At 26.1% G+C, this 24,249-nt stretch overlaps 2 protein-coding genes across 2 annotated transcripts in view; one reads left to right on the top strand and one right to left on the bottom strand.

Moving 5' to 3' along the window:
- Nucleotides 1-24,249, top strand: part of LOC135929187 (uncharacterized) — a 41,789-nt gene that overhangs the window by 479 nt on the left and 17,061 nt on the right. The window contains exons 3-4 of the mRNA XM_065465734.1: nt 16,038-16,222; nt 17,277-17,389. Coding sequence (XP_065321806.1) covers nt 16,050-16,222; nt 17,277-17,389 — 286 coding nt within the window. The 5' untranslated portion in view covers nt 16,038-16,049. The remainder of the gene's footprint in view (nt 1-16,037; nt 16,223-17,276; nt 17,390-24,249) is intronic.
- Nucleotides 7,376-8,084, bottom strand: LOC135928306 (histone H1A-like). Its single transcript, XM_065464747.1, has 3 exons — nt 7,999-8,084; nt 7,746-7,926; nt 7,376-7,635 (listed from the first exon to the last, which is right to left on the bottom strand). The coding sequence occupies exons 1-3, from the start codon at nt 8,014-8,016 to the stop codon at nt 7,559-7,561; spliced, it is 276 nt and encodes a 91-aa protein (XP_065320819.1). The 5' UTR covers nt 8,017-8,084; the 3' UTR covers nt 7,376-7,558.

Consider the following 24,249-nt stretch of genomic DNA (forward strand, 5'->3'; position numbering starts at 1 on the left):
AATTTTTTAAGGGAGGAAGGCATTGTATGATGTTAGCTTCACTTTTTACAAGTCTTTGGCTGAGTTACATTTTTTTAGATAATTTTAGTTTTGCACTTGAAAAATATTATAGTCTTTGTTTTATTATATGAAGAGGGGCAAAGTTGGATTAGGATGATAGTTTAAGCTTTGATATTTACAAAAACTATAAATAGCCAAAGGATGCCTCCTCCCACCTTGGTTACCATGTCAGATATTGATTTGGCATGCTTATTAGAGCCCAGACTGGGGTTGCTTAAAAACGAATGATTATTATTATCATAAAAATATAGTCATTTTTTTAAATATAAATACTGTAGAGATCTGTAACATTTCCCAGCATCTCCAAAGGCCCAATTGTAATAGGCCATGCAAATTTTTATAAAAGTATGTTTCTAGAACAGGGGTGTCATGTCATATAGTGAACTGCATCGCGCCTAATTTTTCAAGCCCAGCCTGGCCCAAATTTTTTTGTAAAAAAGTTTTGCCAGCTTGGCCCGAATCTGAAAATTTTTAAAAAAGTTTTGCTGCATGGCTCGAACCCGAAATTTTTTTAAAAAAAATTTATGGCCTGGCCCAAATTTATTGAAATATAGAAATTTATTTATTTAATTACGCACAATAAAAGACATATGTTATATGTGGGAATGACTAAAATACGTGTCCACAAAAACTACGCGTCCATGGTCAAAACGACTTATTTTTATTATTATTAATAGGAAATCTTATTAAGCTTTATAATATGAGTTAGAAAATGTTTTTTTTAATTTAAAAAAAATACGGTAACTAAATAAAATTTATAAAAATTTATTTTTTTAAAAAATAAACTACGCGTCCCCGGTCAAAATACAGTTTTAAAAAATAAAAACAGATTCATATTTAGCTCATTAAAAGAATACAGAATATGTAAATATTATATTTTAAAGTATTTTATAACTTAGTGATTTTTTGAAAAATCACTTTTTTTTTCAAAAACACTACGCGTCCCCGGTCAAAAAACCGTTTTTTTTTAAAATAAAAGCAGATTCATGTTTAGCTTTTCAAGGAGATTCAGAAAATGGTATTAATAAAAAAAATTTAAAAAAAAAAAATTTTTTTTGGCTAAACTACGCGTCCCCGGTCAAAATACAGTTTTTTTTAAAAAATCAAAACAGATTCATATTTAGCTCATTAAAATAATACAGAATATGTAAATATTATATATTAAAGTATTTAATAACTTAGTGATTTTTTGAAAAAACACTTTTTTTCGAAAACACTACGCGTCCCCGGTCAAAAAACCTTTTTTTTTAAAAAATAAAAGCAGATTCATGTTTAGCTTTTCAAGGAGATTCAGAAAATGGTATTAATAAAAAAAAATTAAAAAAAAAAAATTTTTTTTTGGCTAAACTACGCGTTCCCGGTCAAAATACAGTTTTTTTTAAAAAATCAAAACAGATTCATATTTAGCTCATTAAAAGAATACAGAATATGTAAATATTATATTTTAAACTATTTTATAACTTAGTGATTTTTTAAAAAAACACTTTTTTTTTCAAAAACACTACGCGTCCCCGGTCAAAAAACCGTTTTTTTTAAAATAAAAGCAGATTCATGTTTAGCTTTTCAAGGAGATTCAGAAAATGGTATTAATAAAAAAAATTTTTAAAAAAAAATTTTTTTTTGGCCAAACTACGCGTCCCCGGTCAAAATACAGTTTTTTTTAAAAAATAAAAACAGATTCATATTTAGCTCATTAAAAGAATACAGAATATGTAAATATTATATTTTAAAGTATTTTATAATAGTGATTTTTTGAAAAATCACTTTTTTTTTCAAAAACACTACGCGTCCCCGGTCAAAAAACCGTTTTTTTTAAAAATAAAAGCAGATTCATGTTTAGCTTTTCAAGGAGATTCAGAAAATGGTATTAATAAAAAAAATTTAAAAAAAAATTTTTTTTTTGGCTAAACTACGCGTCCCCGGTCAAAATACAGTTTTTTTTAAAAAATCAAAACAGATTCATATTTAGCTCATTAAAAGAATACAGAATATGTAAATATTATATAATAAAGTATTTAATAACTTAGTGATTTTTTGAAAAAACACTTTTTTTCGAAAACACTACGCGTCCCCGGTCAAAAAATCGATTTTTTAAAAAAATAAAAGCAGATTCATGTTTAGCTTTTCAAGGAGATTCAGAAAATGGTATTAATAAAAAAAAATTAAAACTACGCGTCCCCGGTCAAAATACAGTTTTTTTTAAAAAATCAAAACAGATTCATATTTAGCTCATTAAAAGAATACAGAATATGTAAATATTATATTTTAAACTATTTTATAACTTAGTGATTTTTTGAAAAATTTTTTTTTTCAAAAACACTACGCGTCCCCGGTCAAAAATACATTTTTTTTTAAAAAATCAAAACAGATTCATATTTAACTCATTAAAAGAATACAGAATATGTAAATATTATATTTTAAAGTATATTGTATTTTTTTTCCTATTTTGTAAATTTTCTAAAAATTATTTAATATTTTATAGGGATCGAAATGTAAGGGAATTATTTTCCGGGGTATTTTTTTCGGGGGATTTTTCTTTCAGGGTATTTTTTTTCCGGGGAATTATTTTCCGGTGAATTTTTTTCAAGGGGGTTTTTTTCTGGGGAATAATTTTCCTAGATTCCTTAGTGACAACCATAAATGATTTAAGGTCTCAAAAAAAAATTATATCAGCAACTTATAAATTTGTATAACTTTATTTTGTAAGTATATATTAACCTAATATTATGTGTTTATTATCTCTAATATTTATTTAAAATTTTATAATTCAAACTTAATATGTTATGAGATATAGCTAATCAAAATTTGGGGTAAAATAGACTCCACCTATGTAGTTACGGGAATTTTTTCCCCCTTTTTAGTCAAGGGTTAAATCATATTTTTCTAAAAAAATCATGTCTTTATAAATATTATTAATTAGCCTATACTCTTGGGATTTAGAATCAACATTTATATTACATCTCAATAAATATCATGCTATTAGACGAAATATACAAATTTTTTTTTAAATGATCGTTTATTTATTATTTATATACCAGCATATGCAAATCAATATAAAAATAAAAAAGTATACTGTATCATCACATTAGGGTAATATTTAAAAAAAAACAATAATAACAATATCATATAATGTTGTAAAGACTATTATCGTTCCCAATATCGTCTTTGATTCGTCTGAAGACTTTATCTGTAAAATAAAATAAATACTATAATTTATTAATATATTGCTTTTGATCTTTATATTAATGTATAGTTTTAATATTATGGTTTTAGCCATCGAGGCAACCATAAAAAGAGCTTTTAGGTCTTAGTTTAAAAAAATACCAAGACCATGGATATATAACAGGTTTAAAATTTTAAACCTGAAATATAACCAAAATATAATATATTAAAAAATTTACATTAATTTAAAAAAAAAATTAAAGAAAAAAATATATTTGTCATAATCTACTTTAAGGTCTTAGTTTAAAAAAATACCAAGACCATGGATATATAACAGGTTTAAAATTTTAAACCTGAAATATAACCAAAATATAATATATTAAAAAATTTACATTAATTTAAAAAAAAAAAATTAAAGAATAAAATATATTTGTCATAATCTACTTTAAGGTCTTAGTTTAAAAAAATACCAAGACCATGGATATATAACAGGTTTAAAATTTTAAACCTGAAATATAACCAAAATATAATATATTTAAAAATTTACATTAATTTAAAAAAAATAAATTAAAGAAAAAAATATATTTATCATAATCTACTTTTAGGTCTTAGTTTAAAAAAATACCAAGACCATGGATATATAACAGGTTTAAAATTTTAAACCTGAAATATAACCAAAATATAATATATTAAAAAATTTACATTAATTTAAAAAAAATAAATTAAAGAAAAAAATTAGTCTACTCTAACATCGCATCTTCATCATTATGCTCATTAGATATGACAGTTAAATTATTAACCTGTGACGCCAAGTCAACCTGTTGACTTGGCATCGGGGATATTGCCGATAGGGGATTCGGTACTTCTGGAATGGTCTCAGATCGGGAGGGAGGCAAAACTTGCGGCATGACGATTGTCTCCACAACATCACGATACCTTCGGCGCACTGGGGGTTCTGGACAGAACCTTTACGACTTCAAATCCGCATGATTGATGGCTCAGTGGAGTCAGACAACTGGCTGGAGGATGCCAGGCTTGAAGCATCAAGGTTATATGGGCAGATGCTCAATATAGCTAGACCTATTACCAGATCTACTCGAGACAGACAGTCTCGTAGCTCCCGAAGCCCAAGACGATACTATGGTTCCTTCTCTAGAGACTCCAGAGAACCCCCGATCTGTTACAGATGTGTATTAAGTTTGAAAGATTTTAGTAATGATTTTATTATAGGAGCATGTGAAGTCATTTTGTTGGAAGATGATTGATGACAAATAAAGGACCTTACTAATATATTCACTCCTTTAAAAATAACCAGAACAATTATGTTTATTTGATTTTTATGGCATATGGATTTAGATTGAGAAAAATTTACAGTCCTTTTTATACTAAATATTAGAAAACATGAAAATTCGAGAGCAACAATATTTGCAAAATAGTGTTGTATACGCTTTTATACATTTAGACCCTCGATATCAAGTATTATTGAGTATTGAGCAAAAACAAATGGCTAAAGATCATCTTAAGGATTTAAGGCATATGCAAAACTCTATTATTTACAATATATTGGAGGTCATGACAATGTCTAACTGATTGTAGTGTTAATAATAATGATAACAACATTGATGATCTTGAAATTTTACTTTTAGAAAGAGAAAAAAAAATCAAATTATCAATAGATAGAAAGGAGAGGAGGATCAAAAAATGCCTATTGCATCTTTAAAGTTCTCTAAATAAGGATAAAAATATTTTAAAATTCGAAAATTCTTCAATATATCCAGATTTATATATCTTATCTAGAATCTTCATGGCTGAACTGGCGACACAAGTACAATAATTTTATAAAGATAACTCTACTTTAGGTAAAAGTAGAATGTGAATTATCTTTAAAATATACATTGTCTACTTTACGTGGAAATCTCAAGGATGATATTTTAGAAGATATTATGATTGTGTGATTGAATAAAACATTTAAAATATAAATTATCTCTTTTAAATTTTTCATTTGTAAATTATGAATATGTGTATATTGAAGTATAATAATAAATGAATGAAAAAATATATTATTTTAGTCATCATTTTTATGTTTCCTGAACCCTAACCATGGACTCGGGTCCTTTAAAATTTTATTCTTATACCCGAACCCGATTCTGGATTCTTTTTTTTTGTCGAAGGGTTCACATCCCACTAAATTACCTTTTTTTAATGGTATAAAATAAAAATTTTGAGAGGGCTCTTCAAATTTTGAGGGGAGCTTGAGCCCCGGCACCCTCTAGTAACGTACTGGTCTAGAAACATTTTTCACTATTTAAGCCTATTTATAGATCAGAGACAAACAAGTGCTTACTCAAAAATTTGCTATAAAGGAGAGGGCGTAATTTTAAAAAAATTTGATTATTCTAAGAATTATTTAAAAATATCTTAAGTTAAAATTTATTAGGACTAGTGACTACATTACAAAATATTGGCAATTTCTTATATACAAATTCTAATATAAATTAATGATAATATATTAAATGTGTTTATTGTAAAAATAATTATAAATTTTATAAGCATTTAATATTTGATATATAAATTTAATTTATATTTTTAAAAAAATGTTGGAAATGTAGATTAATGCATAAATATATTCTTAAGGATATTTTACATGTATATAAACTTACAAAGTATTCATGTAAAAAATATAATATATTAAGAAATGGGAAAAAATATTTTAAAGAACATATTAAATCAAATGAGCTAGTTTTTCAATGATTTATTGATGTCAATTCCCTATGTATATTAAGGAAGGATTCATCTATCTACAGAGGTAATACTTCTCATTATTGTTGTTAAATAGCTCGTTTCCAATTTAAAAACGGCTAACTCAATATTTTAGCTAGAAAATTGCCTAAGCCTCAAGATTTCGATAATATATGTCTAGACTTTTGTTCCTTCTATGAGCAAAATCTCAGGCTTGCATAATATTTTTCTGGGTGAAATGTTGAGTTAGCCGTTTCCATCTAACAACACTAATTCTCAGTAGTGTAAAATGGCTCAATTTGAGCCAATTTTTAAAAACATCAAGCTCAATAAAAATATTTGGACAGTGGTAGAATATGAAAAATACCAGTTGAACTGATTTTTAAAAATGTCTAACTCAATACTTTAGCTAGAAAAATATTACCTAAGCCTCGAGATTTTTCTAATAGACATCCAAATCTTTGTGCCATCTATGAGCAAAATCTTCAGACTTGCATTATATTTTTATGGATAAAATATTGAGTTAGTTTTTATAAATCGGTTCAAATCAAGCCATTTACAACACTACAACAAACTTTAATAGATTATTAAATTTTTCCTGAGATCTTATTTGTATTCTATGGTTTTTAAGTTATTGTTTTTGCATTTTCTCTATTTTTATGTTTGTATAACTTTATGAAGATTCATATAATTCTAGACATCAAGAATTTTTTTTCTTATTTTTTCAATTCTAGAATAAATATATAAAGGCTTATTATAAAAAACTTTTAAATTTAGAAAATGAATGATGTTGAATAGGAAATTATTATAATCATAAATGAGAATTTTAATAAAATTACATAATAAATGCTTGACAAAATTATATTATTAGTCTGCAGAGCCACACACTCTGCATTATATATTGGTATGTTTATGTTGGGTGACTTTATTTTTCATTAATATACTTAATTTGTAATTGTAATCTAATGACCCTATTCTAGAACTATTTAAATCAGAGATCTGTAGAGGTATTATTTGCACTGCCCTGCAGACTTTTTTATGGTCTGACATTTACAAGCCCAGCCCAGATTTTTTAAAAATGAATTCCATTTATATTTATAGCAAATAGCGATTTAAAACATCCAGTTAAAATATATGGCCCAGCCTGGGTATTTTTTTTAAAAAAAATCGCGGAAGAGAATAAGGATGGAAAGATTATGATTGGCCTAAATTCTAATAAAACCCAAATTTTGGCTTCAGATTGTCTACCATTCATTTAGCACAAATCTACACAATAAAAAAAACCTTTCTTGATTTTAGTGAAATTATTTTATTATTCAGTACATCAGCAATGAATTAAATTAAAAAAAACGATTTATTCAATTAGGAATTAGTGCTAATGAATGGGCTAAAAACAAATCAAATAATTTTGACATAAGGATACAAAAATATTTTATTTCACATGACATCGCTAAATTCTACTTTAATATACACATAGATATAAATATTATCGGGTTTGATTATTATGTACTATATAAATAATTTACATGATTTAATGGTCAAATGTTAATAAAAAAGAATTCCCTGAATTTTATAATATAAAGTATTGCATATGGGTCTATTTCTTTGCTGCTGCCTTCTTCTTATGTGATTTTGCCCTTTTCGCCTTTGGTGCTTTTGCCGTTTTTGGCTTGGCTAGATTTATTTAAAAAAAATTTAAAATTAGGGTTAGTTTTTAAAAATTTTTTAAGTCATTTATATTTACAATCTTAGCCAAATTAAATTAATAATGAAAATTAAATTACTGGCTTTTTTCTTGTGCGCTCTCGGTTTTGCTCCCGCTCTCTTTTTAGCAACAGCATGTGCGGCTGCTGGCTTTTTGTGGTGAACTGCAGCTTTCCTTTTGGAGCCTCCGCTCTTTCGCTTACGGTGAACTACCTTTTTGGCCGTTACGGCGACATGGTGTGTTGGATGATGACCGGCTTGCTATTTAGTTTTTTTAAAGAAATTATTAAAATTCAATTTATGATATATTTTAGAAAAATATAAAATTTTTACCAATTCTACGTCCGACATTAAGAATGTTAAATATCGTAAAATTTGGTTTTTTTAAAAAAATTTAAAATTTGTGTATTGGTTTAAAATATCTTTTTTTTTATTTATATATGATCGTGCGAACCTTTCCGAAACCCTTTATGATAATTTTTTTTTTTCGATTAATAAAAAAAAATTGAAAATTTTTGTGTTTGTTTTACGGTCTTTAAAAGCCGATTTTTGCGAGAAAATATAAAAATTTATGTTGCGATAATGCATTTAATCGTGGGCCTTCTTAGGATCTTTCTATACAAATAACAAAAAATAGAAATAATTAATCCTCAATGGGAATAATATCCACTTTTTTGCCAGGTTTTAAATTAAAAAACCGCAAAAAATTTCACTCAATTCAATTATTTTCAGATAAAACTTATAAAATTAGCAGAAATTTGTTGTTAATCGTGTAGAACATTTAATAAGCTATCCAACGATACCAAATTTGCTAAAATTTATTCCATAAAATCTTTAAAATTAAGCGTCATAACATTTCATTTTAAAACAGATTTCGAAATTATACTCCTAGCTTGCGTTTATTTTAAAATCTAAATTTGGTAAAACTTATCTATATAATTTAGACAACTCTTTTTATTAATAAATACGTATTTATATTCAATTAGTTATTTCATATTTTGTTGTTTTCTAAGAGTTATCAAAAAAATGATCATCTTTCATCAAATTAAAGCATAAATATTTTTCTCTCTCTCCAAGTACAATTATTACATTAGCACTTATTTTAAACTTAAAATTTCGATGTAACCGGGATCTTAATTATGTGGGATTTGGGCTCGGTCCTTCCTAATAAATTATCCCTCCCACAGAATTTCTAAAATTAAAAAAATAATTAAATTTTGATTATAGAATTTTATAATATGAAATTGAATATAGTAAGAGGCCTTTTGCCTTATTTTCTATAATAATTTTTTTATAATTAAATATGGGTATCATTTAAATGCTTTTTTAATTCAAATGCTCAGCTTTAAATTAACTGAAAGTGCAGTTTTTAATTAAAATTTCTTAGTTTTTAATTAAATAAATGCCCTGCTAAATTTAAAATTGCTCCGTTTTATCAAATGAATAGTTTTTTAATTAAAATATGTGATTCAATTATTAAATATCTTCTCAAACTTATTTATAAATAATAATATGAACGCAAGCCTATCTTCCTATTCCAAACTAATCTAAGAAATCATTGGTTTGCTGACTCTAAATTTGACTAATTATTTTTTATAATTAAATTAACTGTATTTAATTGTTACTCATAACCGTATCAAAATTTTCCTATAGGAGGGGCACTATTAGGCCTGATTTTCCGCTATATATTATATTAGAGGTGTTTAAGCACTTATTATAAACCTTTGTTTTGGCTATGTTATATTTTTATTTATAAAAATTGGGCTTTTACTTTTTTTTTATAAAAAAGCTCTTTTTCACCAAATTTTGAACTGTAATCGCTATTTTAAAAAATTACTAACATTTATTTATTTTTCTTTCAAATTTTTGTTTAGTGATATATTGTATACATTGGGGAAGGGGGGTTTAAAATTAATTTAAGCACTTTTGTAGATGCGCATCATTTTTTAGATTTAAAAGATACGATAGAAAAAAGGGATAAAATCTTGTAAAATGTCTAAATATTGTTAAAATTTATAATAAATACAGGGAAGGTGTAAATCTCATGGATTCTTTACTCTCGTTATATAGAATTCATATTAAATTAAGGAAATGGTATATAATTCGATTTCATTTATTTGACATGTTGCTCATCAGTAACAGTATCAATAACACGAAAGGAGCAATTTAGCTTATATTCAAAATTCTGTGAAAGAAGTCCTTTGCAAATATTGTAAAAACACATCAAATAGTATACCAAAATGTAATCGGTTTAAACTGGTTATCGTAAGAAAAATAAGAAAGGGCCTACCCAATATTTACCAAATGAGGAGGTTAAAAAGACCTCAAGGCTAATTGGCCCAAATATAACGAAAAGAAGAGAAGATGTAAACTGCCAAAATGCCTATTTACAACAAAAGTAGCGTCAGAAATGTGGAGTTAATGTTTTACACCCAAACATAGTTGTTTTATAGATTTTCAAATTAAATAATTTGAACGTTGAATATTTGTTGTTTTTAATTAAAGTTTATCCTGGACCCTAACCATTATGCATATAGGATCCAGCTCGTTATGTTTCAGGGGGGAAATATAATGGTTCGGTTAGGTTTCAGTTGCCTAAAATTAAGGTTTAAAAAAAATTAAAATATTTTTTTAAAGTTTTGTAATATTTAGTTATATTTAAAAAATTTTACTAAAAAAAAGGCATACGAAAACAAAGACGATTTTTATGTTTTCTAAAAGTATAGAATTTATATTTATACGCTGTGATTTAGAATAAATTTTTCCTGAGAAGGCCCTTTCAACTGAAACTTGTGTTGCGTAAAACTAGCTGGAATAATTCAGGATGGATTTTTTTTTTCAAATCCCAGTAGGCCATTTTGGAAGTATCTGGATTCTTTCAATTTTATCATATAAATTAATTTTCAATTTCAAGTCCCACATCAAATTTTGAGACATTTTAAGAAATCAATAATTTTCTCATTTTATCATCTCAATTTATTTGATTTGAACCTTCCATAGTAGGCCGGTAGTTATCAAATATTATGGTCTAAGTTATATTTTTTATATAAAACAAAAGGTTTTAAACCAGTTCAAAAAATATTATAATGGTTCGATTGCTCTTTTTATCGATTTACTAAAAAGGGTCGGTTATAGTTATGGGTCAGAAGATTATATAGGTTCGTTCTGGTATAACCGTTTGATTCGCTCCGGGTTCCTCATATATATATTATATATAGATTATAGTATAATAAAAATGAGGGGAAAAATTTAAAATATATATCCCTTAATTGCATAATGTTTATTTTGTTACACGGTACCATTCATCTTCTACGAATTTTAGAATTATTTTAAAAAGTTAGTGAAAAAAATTTAGTTTATCAAAACAAATTTTTCTAACATAATATTATGAAATACAGGGTTAATTAATCATATTTACTAGAACAGGCAAATTTATAATGGAGGAAGAAATTTTCCACCCCTTGATCACGGGCTTAATAAACTGTTTTCATATATTTTATCATAACTTATCACAAAGGCCAAATAGATTCAATTTTTGTTGTTTTTATAGCCAAATTCTTTATTTCTATTAATTCCATATGCAAAAATGTTAAAATACTATATATTAAATTGCGTTTTATGATCAAAATAATAGAAATAAGAATATAAAAAATAAATTAAATGGTTATGGTGAAAGTATTATTTGAGAGTTGAATATTGAGCATTCATTTTGAGCATATCTACAAAATATAACTTGATTATATAAATCAGAGACATGCAGGCCCGGCCCTGCTCCGGGTACACGGGCCAGGCTGTATTTTTTTTAATACCCGGACTGGGCCTAAAATATATTTTAAGAAAATACCTGGGCCGGGCCGTTTATTTTAAAACTCGAATATTTTAAATCGCCACTATTAACTTTAGAAATATATTTCAAAAAAAATTCGGACCGGGCCTTGCAGATGGTATCTCTGCAGGTCTCTAATATAAATAATAGTTTAAAATTTTATTTTAAAAGGCTACAACTTATGTTATAATTGACCAGAGTTGGAAAAAGAAATTTAATATAAAGTAAGGTTTAACTTTTTTTAGCCTTCACTGATCTTCCACTTTATCTATTTTGCCCTATAAGGGTATCCTTTGCATATGGAGGAGGTTGGAAGCAGTTTAATCTAATGGCTAAATTAAATATTTGCCCATGTAAGATTGAAAATACAGAATAATTGAATATAAAAATGTTCCTTTGTTTAGAATCTTTAGGGATAAACTCAAGGCTTTTATTTAGAATTTTTCAAAATCAGTCCAATTCAAATTTCATGGGTAATCAACCCGATAATTTTTCCGCCCGATTGATAAATTTTGACTACTGAATGAACATTCTAGTGCTAATATTTCCTGAGATGTTAATTAGTCAAAATGCCATAAGTGGCCCGTTTGAAAAATACGAATTTTTAAAATTGAGGAAAGTTAAAAATAAGGATGCTTAAAATAAATATGAGGTATCATTTATAGCTCTACATTTTATAAATATTTAAGTTTTTTTAAAATAATAATTATAAGGAATACGTTATTGTCCAAATTTATTAAAATTTAATATTTTATTATTCATTACATATTTAATTTTAAAAATTGTGGGACAGTGGGTTTTTTAGTTATTTTGTTTTAAAAAATAGATGGCGTTTAAAACATGAAGAAGATTTCTCAACATTAATATCAGATGTTATTTAGCTGTGATTATAATCGGTGTAATATTTTAAAATTGAATTTTCAAAAAATTATTTTTTTTAAACTCCAAATTGAAAGCCTGTGAAATATTTCAATAAAAAAAAGTTGATATTGTTAAAGTTTTTATATCAGTGATGATATTAGTAGGCTATTATTACCAGGGGAAAAAATAACATATCTATCATTGAATAAAGTGAAGTGGATGTACTAAAAAGGTTAGATCTTAATATATAAGAAGTATGTAATATTTTGAGAGCAACTAACTTAAATTGTATTTTAAAAAATTTATAACTTTAAGATCCAACATTTCATATTAGCAGGGGATAAGGAACAAATAGTGTATATGCGCTTGTATAACCAGAATATTAAACTTTTGTTTTTGTGCCATATATTGGCGATATTGACTAAAAATTATAAAACTGAGGATATATTAACAACTTATAGAAGATATTATAGACAGATATATTTGGAATCCCTCTTTAACCACCTGTTATTTTGGTGACTGCAGGTAGTGTCTTGGCTCTGCCCTTTTAAGTGTACATTGAAAAATTATTTATAAAAAGTGATATTACCTTTATTACTTTTAAACAGTGGGTTTCGTTCGATTACAACAGCACTAGATACTATGACGAATTTATTAATTATTTATTTGGTTATATTCTCATACACTAATTTATTTGTGAAAAACAAAATTCATTTCACAATAGCCTTTTGGCTACCACTGGAAGCTTTTCCTTAAAAATACAAACTTTTCCAACTTTTGATTTTTAAAAACTAAATTTTAATTTTTTTTTAATTTCGCGATTTAAAAAACTTATTTATTATTTTTCATAGATATGAAAGTTATCAAATATTTTTTTTAGGTTTTGGACAGCCATGTGAGAAAGATAAATTATAATGACTAAAACCTGGTATATTGCCAAATAATCTTATTTAATTAAGGTTATTTCTGATAAATTTTTAATTTCCAAGAAAACGCCATATATTTAAAAAATATATTTACTAAAAAGTAATTGGCTCTTATTTGTGCGTGTGTTTGTACAGATTTTTATTCACAGATTTTACATAGTATTTTCATATTTTGTGAAAGTAAATGTCATCGCATAGGCCTATTCTTAAATTTTTGAGTTTATGCATTTCGATTTCTAACACTCCACCTTTTTTGTGGATATTTTTCTAACACTTTTCCATCTTTTGTGTATTTATATCAGCGACCTGTAGAGTTACCATTTGCACTGCCCGGCCCTAAGGTCCGACCCAGCATTTAAAAAAAGAAATTACAGACCCGCCCGGATTTTTTAAAAGTATATTATTAGTTTTGATTTTTATAGCTAATAATGACGATTTAAAATATTAGGTTTTAAAATATACGGCCTGGCCTGGATTTTTTTTAAAAAAAATTTTCAGGCCCTGCTCGTGTATATTTAAAAAAATTAAAATACGGCCCGGTCCAGCCCTAAACCAGGGTCTCTGATTTATATTGTGTGTAGGCCTATTTAAAAATGAATCAATACGAATAATAAAATTTGCTATCTATATTCGATTCGAATAATTCTTTTTTAAATATAAAATAATTCATATAAAAATATAGCGATTAATAATAATCTGCTGAAAGATCAGTTTATTAGCAAAATTTAAATGCTTATTAATTTATTTAAAATGTCAAGCCAATTTTTAAGGCAGTTTTTCTTATTGTTCCTTCTTTATAAAATATTCGATTACAGCAAATTAGTGCCAACTCAGAAAACCCCGCAAAGGTAGTTGATGTACCTTCTTAGTTCTTAATCACATCCGTTCAGTAGGTTCTATACAAATGACAAATCATTTCATTTTATTAAAAAACATAATTATTATTCCAAATAATTCGATTTTAATTATTCAAATAATTTAATTCAAGTAGAACAAATCATTTGAATAAATATAAATTATTCGTATTTGTAATTATTCGATTAGATTTATTCGAAATGAAACTAATTTAATTGGCTATGATTTTTTTTTGACGGTAAATCTATCAAAATTGGCAGTTCTTTTATTATCAACAAATTAATCTTTTGGGCAATATTTATATATTTTTTAGCAGTAAATTAATCAAAATGGGAATTATAAAGTAAAATTATCCATAATTATTTTAAAGTTGTTTAGTATTTTATACAAATATCTTTTTATTATAAGTTTATCAAGTATATTATTTTTTTCAGACGTTGCCCGGCCGGGCCCATATCAATCTCATCTAATCAACTAAAAATGGTCCCACATTATATAATATGGAAATTTTATTAACTAAATACATAAGATATTTCAGTAATATTATATGAAAATTAACTTCAAAATTAAAAAATTAGTAAATTTACGACATAAAATATAGTATAGAGGTGGATAATTGAAGTTTTTATTTCACATTGTTTCATTAAGCAAATCCAAATGAAAATAATTTACAACATTACACATAAATAATTTAAATAAGATAGGACGATTACATGTTACTTTGCCCTAATCTTTTGGTAGTTTTACAAACTAGATTAAATTTTTAACAAATTTATCTTATTAATCATCAATGTCTTTATCAATTGATGCAATATTTTTGTTTAACGCTTAAATATCCATAGCAATAATTAGCAAATGGGAGAACTGTAAAATATCTCTTAAAGTATTGCCATCATTGATTATATTTATTTGCCTATAATGCATAATTGGTATTAAATTATAATGTGTTAGTTTTAACTAACCATTTAGTTTTAAAATATTTAACAACTATTTATTTTTCAAAAAATAATTTGGAGGCTTTATTAAAAATTAAATTGGATTTGAGCTAATTGTAATTGATTGATATCATCTAATCTCTACTTAATATAATTGATTGATATTATCTATAATATCAACTTAATGTAATTTGGTGCTAGAGATGAATCTTTTAAAATAGATTTCTATAAAAATGAGCGAAACGCATGAGAATTGACATTTCTTATTAAAAAATTTTCCGAATAATTTGTCTTAATTTTAATTTGTTTATATATGTGCATTTTGTAAAAGCTTAATAAAAATCTCATAGTTACTAAATAATTTCAAAAAAAATAACCGCGAAATTTTAGTTATTTTACTTTTATTGATGTTATTCACCAATGCCAATTTGAATTAAATAATACAATTACTTTAAATGAAAACGTTAAAATATCAAACAAACAAAAATCTTATAAAATTATGGCAAATTTCCCAAGGGCACCGATTAATTTTTGCGTGACTCCCGATGATTTTATATGCAAAACAACTATTATACACATAAACACGATTTAACATTCTCTCGCAATTTTTTAAAAATTACATTCACGAAATACTTGCCTTGCACCTTTGATTTAAAAATAAATGATCACTTTGATTCCCTTAAAATTTATTCTCCTTTTTTATATTGCACGTGTGAAAATTGAGATTTCATTCACATATGCGTAAACACCTCAGGTTATTTAACCTTCCTGCCTGTTCATTCCATCACGAGAGTCCGCCACTGATTCCCACTCATCTACATTACTAGTAGAATAATTCTTTAATAATTATTATTTTATTTTATAATACTTTCCAATTATTTTATTGATTTTTTTGATACGATAGAAATTTTTTTATTTAATTGAAAAAAATACAAATATAATTTTTTTTTATTATGGTAATAAAATTAGGTCGCTCAGAAAATGGATGAGGAGATACTCTATTATACACGATTTTTGAAGCGTATGAATGTGGATATGGAACATTATTTGAGAACTCAATTTTTCCCCTCTTACAAGGAGAACAATGATTTTGATTCGAACCTTAACAACTATTCGAAAGATTTTTGCTCTTCACCGATAATTGCTAATTCCGTGTAATTTTTTTTATTATTTTTAATTAAACTTATCTAATGAATATGAGAAAAATTTTAGGCTTCGCTATAATCTAAGATTTAATTTAGGCATGTTTTTAATTTAAAGCACCATTTATAATCTTTGGAAATTTTTAATAAATTTTTATCAGGGACCTGGGGAAACTTTTGCTTTCTACTTTTAGCCAAAAAAGATCCCTTATGACTTTCGGAACGTTCCTTGAAAAAAATTAATATATTATCTAAATAATTACCATTATTTATGGGTGATATTTGTTAGTTTAAATTCAAATGAAGTCCATCTAAATTTAAAGTGTTATATTTTATAATACTAATTTCATTACAAACAAGAATTTTTTTTATATTTCATATAAAAAACGTTCTATAAAAGTAATCGCATGATTATTTATTTTTATCGGTTATTTTCACCTTTTATGGTGGTTAGCTCTATGATGATTATTACAATCATTTATGCATACACAATATTTATTTATATTTTTAACATGCTTGCCTACCACCCCCCCCCCCCACACCTTTCAATGCAGTCCATTTTTAGTTGTGAAACTTTAGATAACATTTTATTCTTTCCTACTATATACTTTCGACATAATCATCCACCTCCAGGTTTCTTTTTTCTCTAATAATAGCTTTGCGGCGACACATTTTCTCCAAAATTATTGACCATTTATAACTTGAAATCTAAAATTAAATTTTCTACAGCAATGTTTGCAAAGCCATAGGCATGGATTGGCATTACAATCAATTATTTAAATAATCAATAATTATAACCACGACCCCAAAACCCATGGGTATATTTTATAGAACTCCCCTTTAACTTCTTCTTAATAAATATCTGTTGTACCCACAACATAGCTCTTTAATAGGCCGTATGAATGAGATATAAATATAATATTTATAATATGTATTAAATTAACATTATGTTTCATATAATTTTTTCGGAATGTTCGGAAAAAGGTTTCTGAATATCTCTTCCCATTTATTTTCTTCAAAGTTCCATTCCAGGCCCTTGATTTATTTTTACTATTGTACAAAATAGAGATGGTAATGTTACGACAATTGGAAACGCCTATGTAATTGGGAATATAAAATCGGGTATTATTGCAAACAAACATGAATTGGTGAATTCAATATCTGACATATTTAAATTAAGTATGTTCATTTAATTTTCAAACTCAATAATTAATTACCTAAATCTGCTTTTATATATTATATGTATTCAAGCCGGCTTAAAAAATTTTTGTACCTTGGACATAATGTAATTTACCTCCCTTCCCTACTCAACTAAAAAAAATACATATTAATAATTATATTTCATAATACGAATTCCTGTCCCAATTTAGAGAAAAAATAATTACCAACATTCCACTCCTTAGATAAACACTATTATAAGAAATAAGTCAAGTTTTCATGCTCAACTATAAGTAAATTAAAATTAATGCAAATTATTAAATTTTCATAAAAAATATCTCAAAAATGGCATGTTAGCTATAATTATAACCAAAAATATTAAATGGAACAGAACTAGTATCTCCCCTGATAATGATCTGGGTAACAAAGTTTATCGGTACGTTTATACGGGGAAATGGGGGGAGGGCTCGAATAATTTACTTGCGTTCTTTTCTGGGTAGGTTGTAGACTAACATGTACTGAATAAATGAATTTATTAGACTAAATAATGAATTGCTGCCCCTGAAAATTATCTAATTTTATCTCTCCGGAGTATCCGATCAGTCCGCACATTGGGTATGCTCAGTGTTTATGAGATCGTATATAGCTGATATGTTAATTTAATGAGAATATGATTTTAAATATTTTAAAGATTTGATATGAAATTAACTAATATGTTCTTTAACTCTGCGGTCATTTTATAAAAATGGTTAGAAACTAATTTCTGTATCGCCTAATCATTTATAATGTTTTCTTCCCTTCATTAGAAACCGCCAAATCTATTTTTATTGATGCTACTTAACACATATTAAAACCCGGCTCTCCCTCACTTTTGATTTATATCGACAACAAAATGGCACATGTGTTAAACATTATTTGCCAGTATTCTAAAAAAATATTGAGGGAGTTATTGTGAAAGTAAGAATGATTACAACAAACATTTCTAAAAGTCTATTATTACTTCAAAAATATAGACCTCTACTTAAAGATAATGGGATTGGAAAAAATTCCAACTGATTTTGAAACCCCCTGGAATTCAACATATTTGATATTGGTGAAGGTCCTTACAGTAAATTAATTTCTCCTTATTTAATAGGATTATATTTATTTTTTTATTGCTAGAATTTGGATACGATAAAAACTGTGTTATTCTGAATTTGATGGCATTGCCCTAACAAATGACGATAAATTAAAATAGAGGAACTAATTCCTTTATTAAGAGGAAGCTGAGAACGATGATGTTAATAAAATCCAAAGATATTTATTATTTTATATCCAATAAATTCCAACATAATGGGAAGGAAATCAATAGCGATTTCCAATTCTGACCAAAATAAAGATGGACTATCTCTCAGCAAGCTACGTCAGTTATCATGTAAACGGATCCTTTCTAAAGCTAGTGATAAAATATCAAAAAACGAAATGTAATGAATCTAAATATGGTTCAATCTTTAATGACACTTGTGGATAAATAATGGAATTATTTTTGATTTTTTTTAGAAGATAATTAGAATATTTATATATAAATCAATTTTATTTTATAATCAAGTCACATTATATATATCAGAAACTAGGGCTGTGCCGACATTAAATATCAGATCGGTACCGATATTTAGCGTTTTTAAAAAATATCGGTTCGGGCCGATATCTGCAAAAAACCCTTCCGATTTTTTTAATTTTTTTTGTTTTTATGTTATGTATATTTAATAAACATTATCATAACGGTTTGACTAAACTACAAATGCTAAGGTAAACTGCAAACGCTTAGGTAAAAATAGATAAAAAAATTTGTTATATTCTCTCTTAATTGGAGCGAAGTTCATTTTCTCATTCTATAAATAACTTATAAAATTATATTCTTAGACATATTCAATAATAAATGAATAGACATTAATAGTTGTTTTTCCTTTTATCTCGTAATAAAGAGTTTAAATCCTTTAGTATAATTAAAAATAATTATAATTACATTTAAAATTTCATTAATATTAAATCCGCAAGTTGGCGTATTATTATTTAATGAAAATTTTTTATACTAATATGCCAACTAGCGGATTTTATATTATTGTAATTTAAAATGTTATTAAAATACTTTTTTTAAGATAATTATATTAATAGATTTAAACTATTATTAAGAGACAAAAGAAAATACAATTATTAATGTCTATTCATTTATTATTGATTATATCTATAATAATATAATTTTTATAAGTTATACATATCATAAGAAAATGAATCTTACTCCAATTAATAGAATATATATCAAAAATTTTTACCTAAGCATTTGCATTTTACCTTGGCATTTGCAGTTTATCTTAGCATTTGCAGTTTATCTTAGCATTTGCAGTTTATCTTAGCATTTGCAGTTTAGTCAAACCAAACCCTTATCATGATATTTTTTAAATAATTTTTTTTTAAACAATTTTTTTTAAACAATGCAAATGCAACATCTCTAAATTTTATTTCTTTGTAAATAGATTTATATTATTTAAAAGTTTTCTTTATAAAATTAGCAGAGTTGTTAAAGGATCTAGATCCTATATCTAGATATAAAAATGTGGTATCTGTATCTAGATAGATTTTTGATTAAAATATCTGTATCTAGATATTATTTTAGACGATGTATCTGTATCTAGATCCATTTAAAAATTATCTTTTAACAACTCTGAAAAATAGAAAGGAATACCCAAAGTTTTTTTTTATCTTAAATCTTTTTAAATAATAACGCCGATTTAATACTTTAAATAAAAGAATTTTTTTAAATATGGTATCTGAATTAGAGGTGGGCGCGGGCCTATTTTTTATTCATGGCCCTCCCACTTACGGTGGTAATATCACGCTTACCACTAAAAAAATTTTGACCCGACCCGCCCGCTCACGAAAGGCAATATTTTAATTCACGCACGTCACGCCCGAAAATTCACGGTGTTTTTAAATTTTTCAAAATTGGTAACCTATAATTATACACTTTTTTGAATTTATTCTATTTATTTCTATAATTCCATAACAAAAAATAAATACAATTTATAAATCGAAATTTTTATTTAAAAAAAGAATAATATCCATGTTTTTTTATTTTAATTGAGTACGCCTTTCCTCCAACAAGCGATTGGCTACAGAAAACAATCTTTCACTAGATGCCGAACTTGCAGGGGCGGATAAAATTTTACTCGCTAATTTTTTCAAAAAAGGAAACGAATTTTCATGCTTCCAAAACTTCAAAATACTATCATTATTATTTGTCTTCTGAGCGATGAATCTTTTAAGTTCATCCTCGCAGCTTTCTTCGATAGATGGTGAGGGTTCATAAGTATCATCTAGAAATTCTCTAAATGTTTCATTTAGAATATTAGGTTTCTTGTGAGTGTAGGACGAATTATGACAGCTAATAGTTGGCTTTGGCATTGACTTATTCATATCATATTTTATGACATTTAGCATTTTTATGGTAGTTTTATATATATCGTTTTTTTTTTCTTCTGATAAAAACTTAAGGCTTTTGAAATTGGGATCCAAAATTAAGCCTACTTTATGTAGGGGCTGCATGATGAATCTTTCTTTTAAAAGACATCCAGTCCTGATTTTTAAGGCTTCTATTATTGTTGTATCCCCTTCAGAGGGTTGACAAAACTTTAATAATTTTTGTCTCCACAGATAAACTTCATTTATTGTGGGATGAGAATCGGCACTCAGATTTTCCGAGCATTCTTTAAATATTGATAAAAAAAATTCTAACTGCCGTAAGATGGTAATATCAACAGTGGCTAGTCGATTTAATTCTTGCTTGCTAAGCAAGTACACCTGAATTTCGGAATATGATTTTAAGAAACTCTGTATCATGATATATACAGAGTTCCATCTAGTTATCACATCTTGTTTAAGAGTGTAGCCTAGTTTGCTGTTAGCTGTTGATTGTTTGAAATACTGTACTATTTTTTTCACACCATTTATATTTACAGCTATTTCATGTAAACAATTATCAAAAATGTAATGCATAATGTTGTTTAATATATGGCATATGCAGGGTAGCCTTTCATCATCTTTAAATGCACATATTAGGTTTGCCCCGTTATCAGTTACCACTATACATTTACTTAAATAATTTTCTATGTCTGTGTATTCTTCCAAAATTGAATTTACTATAATTTTGATATTGACTCCTGTTTTTTTTTCATCCATTACCCTTGTAGCCAAAACAAATGATTTTAATTCAAAATCCTTATTGATAACATGCCCAGTAATAGTTAAAAAACTACGATTTTTATACTCATCTGTCCAAAAGTTGGTGGTTATGGACAAGTAATTGTTTTTGATCAAGCTTTTTATCTTAATTTTAATTTCTTCATATATTTTTGGAGCTACTGTATTCATAAGAGTTTTTCGACTAACAAGTATATCTTTTATATTTTGTTGTCCATATGTAACACCAACATTAATTAACTCTTGACCAAGCTTATAAAATCCTTCACTTTCTGTAGCATTTAAAGGTCGTAGATCTTTACATATAAAATATAACTGATTTTTTTGTAAAACTGCTTTTGATTTATCTGACATTTGTCTTTTAAACGTATTATATATTGTCTGATCAGAATGTTTTTTTGTATTTTTTATGACACATTTATGTCTTAATAAACTGGCAGTACCTGTTTTACATTTATATGACATCACGTTTTGGCAACTTGTACATTTTACAAAATTTTGTAAGGTACCTTTATAATAAATTGTTAAGAAATTATCCCATATCTTGCTTTTTCTGTTTTCTGGAGCTTTAAATTCAATATCAATGTCTTTCCTTCTTATTTTAGTTAACATCTCTGATTTTGAAATCATGTCCATCTCAATTATTTCATTATTATTAACATTATTATCTCCTTCTCCACTGCTTTGTGTATGATTTTCCTCTTCAAGGTCGCTTAAAATCATTTATTTAATAAATAAAGAAGGAATGAATTAAGTATTTTTCTAAAATTATTTAAACCAAAGATTATATTAAAAAAATTAAGACCATTTGTTTAAAATTTAAATAATATATTAGAAAAATATATCATGTGATTTTCCTTAGCCTGATTAATAAAAAGGTATAAACCAAAATTAATAAAACAAGATTTTAAATTATATGAGTAATGTTTGAAATTTTTAAAATATTTGTTAACTATATTTTAAAATATATATATAATCCAAATATGCAACTTTATTTATGACAATTATATTGAGTATGTTAGATTTGTTGGTAAATATGAGAAAATTTAAACAATGAGTTATATTAATTTCGAATCATTATTATTTGAGGGAAAATGATTAGTATAAATAATAAAGATAAATGAAAATAAAACATATTTAAATTTATGTATTACCATATTTCCATTGATTTATTATTTTTCATTGGTTGTTGTATTTTGTTGGGTCTAATAGTACTCTAGATCTTTGAGTTTAATTGTTAATAAAGAAATACTTATTATATATTAATATAATATTATAAATTCTACTCCTTCACTACTCATACATTACATTAAAGCATTTATTACAAATAATAAAAAGTAAAAACTTTCAATGACATTTGTAAATACTAAAATTTATAATTTAATGCGAAGAATTACATTTTCATTGTAAAATAATATATATAATAATAAAATACTTAAAAGAAGATGACCATAAACATGTAAATAAGCTTGTTGATAAATTTGATTTGAATTTGAACATATAAATTTTAAAAGAAAAAGCTAGCAAAAGTAAAAATAGGTTCACTCGGATGTTGTTTATAAAATGCGAAAGATTTTTTGTTTTCAAAAACTAATCTTTTTTTTAAAAAAACTAAATTAAATTAAATAATAAATAAAATATATATTTTTTAAAATTATAAATTTGCAAATTTATATTAATAAAAAACAATTTTAAAAATTAAAATTTCCGTGATTTATGGAAATTTGTGTTCACGCCCACTCACGCACGGGAAAAATTTTGGAAAGGCCCGTCACGCCTAATAATTTAAAATTTCTTCACATTCACGCCGCGTAATTTCACGGCCCGCGCCCACCTCTAATCTGAATTATAGAAATATTTTACAAAAGACAAAGATAATTTTGCAAAATGCGTTATCTGCGGAATCATCTGTGTCTGCCTTCAGTATGGCATGGGATATAGATAGTCCATATCTTAGAAGTTTATTGCCAAAAAATCTAAAGGCTTTATTTAAAAAGTCTAATATATTATAATTTTATATATTAAATATTACAATTTTATAATTCATACCAACATAAAATGGATATATTATTAATATATATATTTTTTAATTATAGTCTTAATTGTAGAAATAAAAAAATTAATTAAATGCATAATTCGATTTTTTGCATAAAAAATATTGATTTCTTAATTATAATTGGTTCAAAAGGGGGTGGTAAAAAATCAGTAATATCGGATCGGTTTTCAAGAAATATCGGATCGGTGAAAAATATGTGGAACGGCATAGCCCTGTCATAAACTAATTAAATATGCAAATTGATTTTATAGCTTAACAAAAAACTCATTTATATAGGACCAGATTGGACCGGCGGTCTGGTCTCACTTGACTTAACTTTACCACGGTCCAGTCTCATTCTATAAAAAAGGATTTGACGAAGCTGGACCGTTGCAAACACTACTCATCAATTAATAGAAATAAAAAGTTTTGTGGCTTAATTTACATATTAGCCATTTTACCCCGAAAGACTTGCCATTCTTTTCAGGGTCGTTGGCAATTAGTAAGCATGACTTTTACTCAATTAAATAGCGCTAACACTATAAAATGTAGGAAGCCCGGTGTTAAAAAATATTTTTTACATTTGTATTGATTTCAATAAAATTGCTAC

This window comes from Gordionus sp. m RMFG-2023, chromosome 4 (assembly GCF_954871325.1).
Source record: "Gordionus sp. m RMFG-2023 chromosome 4, tfGorSpeb1-WG-v2, whole genome shotgun sequence".
In the NCBI taxonomy this organism is placed as follows: Eukaryota; Metazoa; Nematomorpha; class Gordioida; order Chordodea; family Parachordodidae; genus Gordionus; species Gordionus sp. m RMFG-2023.